The sequence below is a fragment of the Propithecus coquereli genome, unplaced genomic scaffold, assembly GCF_000956105.1.
Source record: "Propithecus coquereli isolate 6110/MARCELLA unplaced genomic scaffold, Pcoq_1.0 Scaffold131, whole genome shotgun sequence".
Lineage (NCBI taxonomy): Eukaryota > Metazoa > Chordata > Mammalia > Primates > Indriidae > Propithecus > Propithecus coquereli.
In genome coordinates, this window is record NW_012137303.1 from 2,929,333 (window position 1) to 2,939,308 (window position 9,976).

General features: G+C 43.1%; 1 protein-coding gene across 1 annotated transcript in view; it reads right to left on the reverse strand.

The window, feature by feature from the left end:
* Positions 1–3,857: 3,857 nt before the first annotated feature.
* The window catches only part of ALDH5A1 (aldehyde dehydrogenase 5 family, member A1), a 31,629-nt gene continuing 25,510 nt past the window's right edge, over positions 3,858–9,976 (reverse strand). The window contains exons 8-10 of the mRNA XM_012638655.1: positions 7,857–8,026; positions 5,104–5,162; positions 3,858–4,160 (exon numbers count right to left, since the gene is read on the reverse strand). Of these exons, the coding sequence (XP_012494109.1) occupies positions 3,955–4,160; positions 5,104–5,162; positions 7,857–8,026 (435 nt within the window). The 3' untranslated portion in view covers positions 3,858–3,954. The remainder of the gene's footprint in view (positions 4,161–5,103; positions 5,163–7,856; positions 8,027–9,976) is intronic.

Consider the following 9,976-nt stretch of genomic DNA (forward strand, 5'->3'; position numbering starts at 1 on the left):
GAGATAAAGCAGCTGTAACAGGTGAAAATGTACCGATAAGACAGTGAAAACATTGTTGGAAGATGACAATAAATTTCCTTCTAAGAAGAGGCCTAGAACAAGCATGTAAATTGAGAGGTAAGTGGATAGTTTGTTCTGGTAACAAAGCAATTTTAAAAATCAAAAGCAGGTTAAAAGAAATGCATGAATAAGTGGAATGACGGGGAGATATGTGTCTCATGACACTGTTCTTTCTTCCAGTGAAAACCTTACCTTTGCTGAAGGCTTACTGATACATTGTAGTTCCGGGTTCGATGAGGCTACATGAAATTTCTTAAAATATAAATGAACACTTGATAAAAACATAAGATACACTGTTAAAATAATGAACAGTGATTATATCTGGACAGTTTCATACTTTTCTGTATTAAAAAAAGACCTTGAAAAAAGTGCGTAATGGATAACAGTGGAGCACGTAAGAAAGAGAGATGGGCCAATTGGCAAGAGCTGGGATGTACCCCCTTCTGTGGCAGCCACCCTGCAACCAGGTAAATTCTCTGTTCAGCCCAGCAAACATGTAGTGAGCAAGAACCATGGACAGGCCATCTTCTGGGTCCTGGGGTACTTGCTTTCATGCGCTGGCTTCCGGATGGGGGCATGCGCTGACTGCAGCTCTCTAGGGAGGAAACGCTGTTTACATACACCTGAACTGGGCTAATACTCTCCAATAAAAACTCAAATCATGACCTGGCAAGAAAAAACCCCACAGCTAGACACCTTAACACAGGGATAGAAAATTTTGTTAATTCAACATTTATTAATCACACACACGCAGCTCTATTTGCTGACTAGAAACTGAAACACACAATTGTCAAAAACTAGAAAAATGAATTACGTCCACGTTTAAAAAGCAAAACATTTATACATTTCTCCCTACTCTTATTCCCAAGTTTTATCCCACAAAGTACGGCATGAAACAATCATAGCATAAATATTATTCAAGTAAAAAGCTATTTAAAATAGCTGCACATGGGTAATTAAAACACTGGGATCCAGTCTTCAGAGAAAAAAATCACACGGCACAATTTCAAGTTCACAATTGAAGTTAACAATAACATAGATTTGTTTACATTTGCTTCTGATCTTTATTTTCACTGAGTCTCTCCGTAAGAACAAAGGCAGACATGGGAAGAAGAGACATCACTTGACATAAAATCCTATTTAAAAGCCACCCAAACAGATGACAATAACAGATGCATATTAGCTCTTTAAATGAGAATCCCTGTGTAGCTGGAGGAAGTAAATGGAGAAGTATTTTTTCAAGGCCAGTAGACTCTCATTATCTGGGTAATTTCATTTGAATTAAAATTGCTGCCACATTCCTGCTGAGCGCTCATGGTAGCAATGCCTAGCAAAGTACTTTATTCACAGGGGGTGTTAAATAAAATGAAATAATGCCTGACAAGCATGGGAAGGTCAATATCTCCCTTTTGGTCTAGATCGGGGAACGGAGGGAACTTTTTCCTTAAGGAGCCAAATCATAAATATTTTAGGATTTGCAGGCTATACTGTCTATGTCCCAACTCTTCCACTCTGCCAAGAAAGCAGTCACAGACCATCCCATAAATGAGTGGCTGCAGCTATGTTGCAATAAAATTTTATTTATGGACACCGAAATCTGAATTTCATGTAATATTCACATGTCATGAAATATTGCTCTTCTCTTGATTTTTTTCCCCAACCATTAAAAAATATGAAAACCATTCTTAGCTCATGAATTCTACAAAAACAGGTGGCAGGCCAGATTTGCCAAACTCTGGTCTAATGTTCCTTTTCTATTTCCTGTTGTAAAATATACTTTTTTTAAAAGCTCGTCTATCACATATGATTACCTTATTAAAAAATAACGACAAAAAATGTTCATTTAAAAACACTTGTCTTTCTTCCTGCAACTCAAACCCATTTTACTAAACAATATCTATTTTCAAATAATTTTAATTGCAAAATTGATCAAGATTACTACAATGAGTCTCTGGCCTTCAATTTATGTACCTAGTGAGCCAGCTATGCAAGAAAACTCAAAATTTGCCACCCAGCCAAGGAATCCATTGGCTTATGAAGTTAAAAATGTATTTGAAAGTATTCCTCCACCCATCTCATTATCAGTAATTCAGGCTTCTAAAAAATCATGTGGGAGCATTTGTATTCTTAATAGAAAAAAGATGTATATACCTAAACCTTAAGTAATTTGAATGTTGTATAAACCACCTAAAAACTATACAAATAAAGAGCAGAAATTAACTGTCAAAATGCTCAATATGTGATTCTTGACAGGGCCTGGGCACTGTCACTAGAGGCAGATTTCAGCTGTTTCTTCTCTTGGGGGTTTTGGGGTCTGGCTGGTCTGATCCAGGCCAGAAGCGAGGAAGGTCCAGGGCTGGAGGCCACCCTTGTGCACACAGGGACCTTTAGTTACTCCCCACAGCTCCCCAGCGGCTCAGTGGGGGATGCTAAGTCCAGGGTTGGTTCAGGAGTAATTGCACCCAGCACTATTCTCATTCACGTTTTCCTTCCACTACCAGGAGTACCCACAGAATGTGAGCGGAGTCTACACACAGAGAGGTGGGGAAAGGCAGGCGCTTCATTTCTGCCTATTTGGCCACAGACAGACTTTATTCCTATGTGGATGGGAGGCATGTCTCGAAGAGCCTAGAATTTTCTTAATTGGAGTTTTTCTTTCAAAGTGAGAGGCAACACCAGTTAGAGGGATTTTTGTTTTTCGTGTTATTTGAATGATAAACTGTAAAAATTTATTAGATAAAAGGTACCTGAAATTCAAGGTCTCAAGTCTCTTCCACGAAGTGAATTGGCAATAATGGAAATCTTTTTCCCTTTTGAGAGGACTGTGGTCAAAGTGCTTTTGCTCTTTTGGAGGGGAAGGAGCAGCACTGGAGAAGGACAGGGAGAGCAGGCTGCACAGGGCAGCCTCTCCCTCAGGCCCAGAAGGGTGGGCAGATGGGCAGGGCCTCCCCTCATGTTGGCAAAGCCTCTGCCAGTGCACAGGGGAAGGCTGAGTGGAGCTGCTCATGACAATGGCTCCTGCACTTACTCCGAATTGTCATTTCTTTGCAAAGTAGTTTCACCTTGTCTCAGGCTCACAATATCCCATCAAGCTAATAAATGCACTTCCATGGCACAAGGCCACCCACTGAAGGAGCCAGGCCGAGCGAGGCGAGCCTTCCATGCTACTGAGCTGCCTCTGCTATGTTTTGCTTTACACCTCAGCTCATCTCCTAAAGGAAACAAAATGAAGTGGTGAGTAGGACAGAAATGAAAATATAATCTTTAAGTGGCAAATTTAGGACAGTGAAGACTTCACTTTAAAAAATGGTCCCAAAACAGGAAGAGGTGCACCTTCATTCCTCACAGAAGCACAGGCAATTCTGTGCTATTTCAGAAGTCTTTGGGAAAAAGTCATTAATTCAACCTCTGAATACACAGTGTCTTCAGTCCTGAGCTGGCGGATGCCAGGGAAGGGGGTGCTATGACCCCCAACCTGCCGTCAGCCACAGTCAGGGGTCGCCTTTGAAGCGCTCTAGGCCCACATTCCAGAGCCACGTGGGAGATGGTTGTGCCACTGCCCAGGCAGGACTGGAACTTTGTGACGGCGCAAAGGGGCCGGTCTGCCTCAGTGTACTTTGCTCTGAGGCAGCCAGGTTGTGTGCTCCAAGGGCTTCATTCCATGAACCCAGTGCTAGCTCTCCTGGAACCTGCAGCCACAGGCAGGTAGCATATTTTGGTCCCTAGTTAGGTGAGGGGAGGGGTAGAATTTGCAGCTGCGTAAGATTACGAGGACTGGATGAGTTTTGAAAAATTCATAATTCCACTAACCTATTAGTTTATTTAAAATAACGAATGGCATGTCCTCATATATGTTGGTAAGCTTATTTAATTTCCTTAAGGAACTGGAGAATCCTATAAGCCTCCGAAACACACATACTTGAGTTCCAGATACTCATCGATGCCATACTTGGACCCCTCTCGTCCAAGGCCAGACTGCTTCACTCCACCAAAAGGGCACTCCACCGAGGAGATCAATCCTTCATTTACGCCAACCATGCCAACTTCCAGCTGCTCGGCCACTCTCCAGATCTGGGCTGGGTCTTGAGAGTAAAAATAACCTGTCGTAGGGATACAAGAACATATAAGGTACATAGAATATTCATTAAAGACATCACGTCAAAGCTGAGGACACCACTGGTGACAACTGTCTAGTCACTCCAGCCTAGAATCCTCCCTGCTCCCAGATAAAGGCTCAAGTTGGTCATGTCCACTTTCTCAACTCAAAAGCTTTGGGAATCATCTTTTTCTTCCATTCCTCTCTTGCTAGGGCTCCTATCAGGACCCAGCTCCTGTTTTCTGCTATTCAATCCATCCTGCACACCTCTGTTAGATTTCCACATGACATTTTTGCCTAAACCTTTTGGTGACTCCTGGTTACCTATAAAATAAAGCTAAACTCCTTAATGGGAATTCAAACCCTTCCTAATACAGTTTCGATCAACATTTCTAGCTTTACCTTCTACTACTTCAATCACCATCTTCTCCAAGCTTGTTGACCAAATCCTCCTTGCTCTTTCTTATTTTGCCTCTGAATTCCCTTGGTCCCCTCTGCCCACAATCTCCCTCCTCCAATCTCTGCACGGCCAGAATCCTGCCCATTGTTTATGACCTAGTTCAGGCCATGGCTTCCTCCACCATCATCCCATCGAGAAGGGAAGACACAAATGCTGAACATAGTGTTACAGGAGCCCTTGTGCACACATCTCACCCCAGATGCTCTGAGCTATAGCTGTATCTTACGTGTCTCTGTATCCTCCTCAGTGGTTCAGTCACTGAGGATGCTAATGCTAATTTTCTCAGGGTTATAGGGTACATACTGCAGCCACTTTGACCATCTCCAAACCGAGAGATGGTCATCAACAAAACACATGGAAATCAACAAAACACATACCCCATCGAAGTTTCTTTCTCAAAACCTAGGGCAATGTGTAAAAGGTAAAAAGTCTGGCATTAGCTTGAGAAAATGGTCACAATGGCTATTGAACAAGGACAAACACCTACCTGCTAACCCAACGACAGTTGCATTAGCGATCGCGACAGCCTCCTCCTCTGTATCGAACCTGCCAAAGTTAAGACAGGTCATAAGCAAAATCTCTAAGGGGGAGAGTAAAGAAAACCAGCTTTCTTTTCTCCTAATCTGTTTCCCAAATAATGGCAGAGGGTAAATCAGAGTTTTGCAAAGAGATCTGAGGGCAGAGTACAGAAGAAAACAGCACCATTCCAAGATAACTCAGTGTTCAGGCCTGGCACACTCAAACCAACACTGGCTTCATCTCTTCTAAAAAGCAGGCCAACATGCAGGAAACTGTGGCATATCTAGAATACCAAACAAAGTCCCTTTAAAAAAGGTAGCGGCTCTCGGTACCCACTGAGACTATATAACAATCCTAACAAGTACTTTAGAAGCCAGCATAATGAAGCAGAAAGAAAACTGTTCAGGGGAGGTCAGGCTGGTTTCTAATGTTGCTCCCAGCACTTACTACTGCATAACAATGCCATGGTGCTTGGAGTTTGTTCCTCTCTGAAGTGAAGGAGTGCACCAAAGCCCCACGCAGTCTCTTCTAGCTTTATAATTGTATTTCAAGAACAAGACGTGGGTTGTATTTTTTTTATTGTTCCTGAATTGTAACTGGGCCAACATGTTCTAAGCACCCCAATTTCTAAATTCAGAGGTCTGCCAGCAGTGAGGCAGCTGTCTCTCTGCAGGGCTTGCAGAGGGAGACGGGGCAGAGCTGGCTCAGAAGAGTTAACCTGTCCAAGGGTACTCAGGTATGAAGAAGCAAAGCCTGAATCAACGCCAGAGTCAACTCAAGCCTGCGTTCCCAACCACTGCATCTTTTCAGTTTCCTGTGGGAATGTCTAGTGAGCATTTTAGGTATAAAGTTTTTATTAAAACTAAGAAGATGAAAGTTCTTCAAGTGGTCCATTTCCCCAATGTTGGAACAAAAATAAACTTCATTAGCAAGATGGTAACAAGGCCAGTAAAGTATATGATACAAAAGATTTCTGGTCTCTCTGTGAACCCAGAGCTACAGATGCCAAGGGAGAGAGAAAGAGAATCACGGTTCAAAAAACCTCAATCATCAACTAACACCAAAAATGCAGGACCCCTCTGGAAGCCAAGAAGGTAGTTGGTGACCAAGACAACTTGACATAAAAAAAAAAAAAAAAAAGGTGGTTGGATCCTGGGGTGCAAGGATGGCCTCAAGTGGGAGAGAGCTCAGCCACCCATGCAGGGGTGGGCGGAGCAACAACAGCTCTGTGGGGCCTTGGAGGCAGGGCTGCACCTGTTCCCTCTAACCTGTGAGCTCTAGGTGACCTGCCTCCAAATCTGCATCCCTGGATCAATGCTAGGTTGCTATGGGGCAGAAAATCAGCAGGGCCAGCCCAGGGCAGCAAGGGGTACACTGGTCATCCTGAACAAGTGCAGGCAGTGGCAGGACCAGGGCCTCTTCTTCCCAACCTGTTACAACAGAGGGCACTGTGAAAAGACAACTGGGGCAGGGGAGTGGCATTGAGACTGGATTTTAATACTAGAGGCTCCCTCCGCGAGGCTCAACCCTTTGCTAGGCTCAACCTCACGCCCTCCAAACACACGAGAAGGAGCACAAACTAAAGTCTACGCTTTTTACCACACTCCCATGGTAGATGTTACAATACAAGGCTGCTAACAGCTCAAAGGGCTTAAAGATGAGCCCACAGGGAAAATAACAAGATATCTGAGGAGCTCCAAGATAAAATAGTACAGCCTATCCCAGAGGAGGCAGAAACAGTGGAACAGAATAAAAATGTATGGAAAGAATAAATATCTACAGCAAAATAAGGGAGAATAATGAAGCAGGAAAAATCAGTTATGGGGAAGAGCCAACTGGAGATATTAACTGGATGGAAAAAATACTTGCTGAGATAAAGAACTAGAGGGGTGCGTTGGCTAGCGGAGTGGGTGTACGTGGAGAATGCACCGATACGCTGGCAGATGAGGGGAAGGGCTCTCAGGGGCACCGGAAATGGATGAAGAGAGAGAATGAACAAACAAGAGCTAACAGAAGCAGGGGATGGAAGTATCACAGTAATAGACTTCCTAGAAGGCTGGAAAAGGATAAATGGAGGGAAGTATTAATAAAATATTTGGGGAAATAATGACCAAGAATTTCCCAGGACTAAACAAACCTGTTACATACTGAAGAAAGACACTAGGACCGCAGATTGAAAAAGATCACAGTGTGCCATACCAGAGCTACTACAGTAAAATTTAAGAACATCAAAGAACAAAAGAAATTCTAAAAGTTTTCGAGGAGAAAAAGTAGATCCCTTTCAAAGGAGCCAGAGCCAGACATCAGATTTCTCAGCAACCACCCTGGATATAAGCAGATAAAGGAGTGATATTTTCAAAGTGTTAAACCCAGAATTTTATCCAAGTGAATTGTTATTTCCTTGTGAATGTGAGAAAAAAGATCACAAAAGGTCACAGTTCATTTCCTACAGTCTCCCATGAAAGAACCCTTTGAGGAGGTACTCCATTAAGAAGAAAAATGAGTTCAGCAGAAAGCAAGAAGAAATTAAAGAATTTAGTAAGTTTTGTGGTCTAAATAAGTGATGATTAAAAAACTCATATATTGAACTCTGCTCTTCAATTGACTCAACACAGCTCTCTGCCTCCCCCAGGCAGCCCTAGAAACAGCACAGGACTCTCTCTTGGTTTCCTTTTCCTTTCTATTCTTTCTCTTATCTTCCTACTGGCTGGATGATCTTACTTGATCACTGGTGCCAGAGGCCCAAAAGTCTCTTCATGAGAGCAAAGCATGTCCTGGGTGACATTGCTGAGCAGGGTGGGCTCAAAGAAATTTTTTCCAAGTTGGTGTCGCTTTCCGCCTGTCACAACAGTGGCCCCTTTGGAAACTGCATCACTCACATGTTTTTCCACCTGCATGATTACAAAAAGAAGAGCTTTCCAAAGGATACAATATTTTATAATGTTTAAACTGCAGAAAATGTAACTTGTTTTCTTTTTTCTTTATTTTTAAGATAAAAACAAAGCACACTGGCTCCTGTTAGGCAGAAGGAACCATAGTTGCAGAGGTACAGAGGCCATAAGAGTGTGTGTGCAGTGCTGCCTTTGTTCCTGCTCTTTGATTTCCAGCTGTTTGATCCTACTATTAATATTTGTTGAATGGTGTAATATACACTGACTTCTTCCCAGGCCTGCTGCTCAGTTGTTTCCCTGGGATTTGCTTTCATCCCGCTCTGGGGTTATTTCCAGCTTCTTAAATCTCATGCTGTCCTCTTTCCTGGATTGCACTTTCATTTAGTTCCTTAAGTAGCTGTTTTGATAAAGGTATGCTGATAGTGCCTTTCTTTGAGTTTTCTTACACTGCATAACTGATTTTTTTTTTTTTTTTTTTTGGTGAGACAGGGTCTTGCTCTGTCACCCCAGTGAAGTGGTGTTATCATAGCTCACTGCAACCTCAAACAATCCTCCTGCCTCAGCCTCCCGAGTAGCTGGGGACTACAGGCCTGCACCACTGTGCCCAGCTAATTTTTCTTTTTTCTTTTTTTTAGTAGAGACGGGGTCTCGCTCTTGCTCAGTCTGGTCTCGAACTCCTGAGCTTAAACAATCTTCCTGCCTTGGCCTCCCAGAGTGCTAGGATTACAGGCATGAGCCACTGTGCCCAGCCCCAGCATCTCTCTTGAAACCATAGCCTTCCTAGACGGTGACTATTTCTTCAGAAGTACTGTCCTGCCCAGAACACATGCCTGTGCTGTCTTGTGTGTCTTGGTGGTGGCAGTTGTGGGGAGGGATAGTGGGAATGACCCAGAAAACTTCCCAAAAGTATAATCAACCAGCTCTCTCTCTCCCACCTTCCTATTTCTATGCTCTACACCAACTAATTCTAAAAAATGACACCAATTCCCTCAGCAGGCTTCCCCTGGCACACTCATCTGCTCTGATTTTTCTGTTAATACCATCCCTTCTGGTTTCCAGAAGTTCACCACAATCTTTGGTCCATTAAGTCCTCTTCCCTTCCATTTTCAGGTGAATTTTTATAGGGTTTCAGAAGAGAAATAAATATAGGCTTGGGAGCATTCTGCCATCCACACTCACCCTTTTAAAATCCATGCTCCCTGAAATGCTCTCAAAGTCCACAACAAGTCCCCATTAGTCAAGATGGCTTACTTTCTATAATTTATATTTTTAAAGCAATTCTATTCAACTAACGTATTTAACAGGGCTACTCCTTTGCTCCCAAATAGAATCTGCTTTGCCCTTTTCTTGTCATATTATGTGATATGCAGTGTTTCTTTCCTGGAACCCACCGTATGACAGTGTGTACATTATAGCCAACAAAATGGATTGCTTTTAAACAAGGTGGTTTCTACCAAACTTCTCTTAACCAAAAAGAAATTCTGCAATAGTGCTTGTTTGAAACCCTAGCATACAGCGCCCTCTAGAGGACAATGTCTGCATTTTTCACTTTGGGGAAAAAAAGACTGCGTGGTTTCCCAGCCTGGCTGCAAATGAGCATAATCTGGGGCACTTAAAAAATGCCAGGCCCGTGTAGTTGTTAAACTTACAGTGTGAGTTGACAAACAACAGTTTGCAACTTGAACCACACGCTGGTATAGACCCAAATTGCCTTCACTGGATGAATGAGCACCCCTGGTTTGTACCCAGGGTCCAAAGTCATCTCTAAAATGCATGCGGAACCAGTGTAAACTTTAACACATTAACTGCCATGTGAGTTGTATTTAACTCACGCTAGTTTTGAGCCGGGGCCTCGTGAAGCATACATAACTCACACGTCTCTTTACGTGGCTCTTTGGGAGCCACATGGTGCGCAGGCAGCTGGCGCTGCCATGCTGTAGCATACATGTT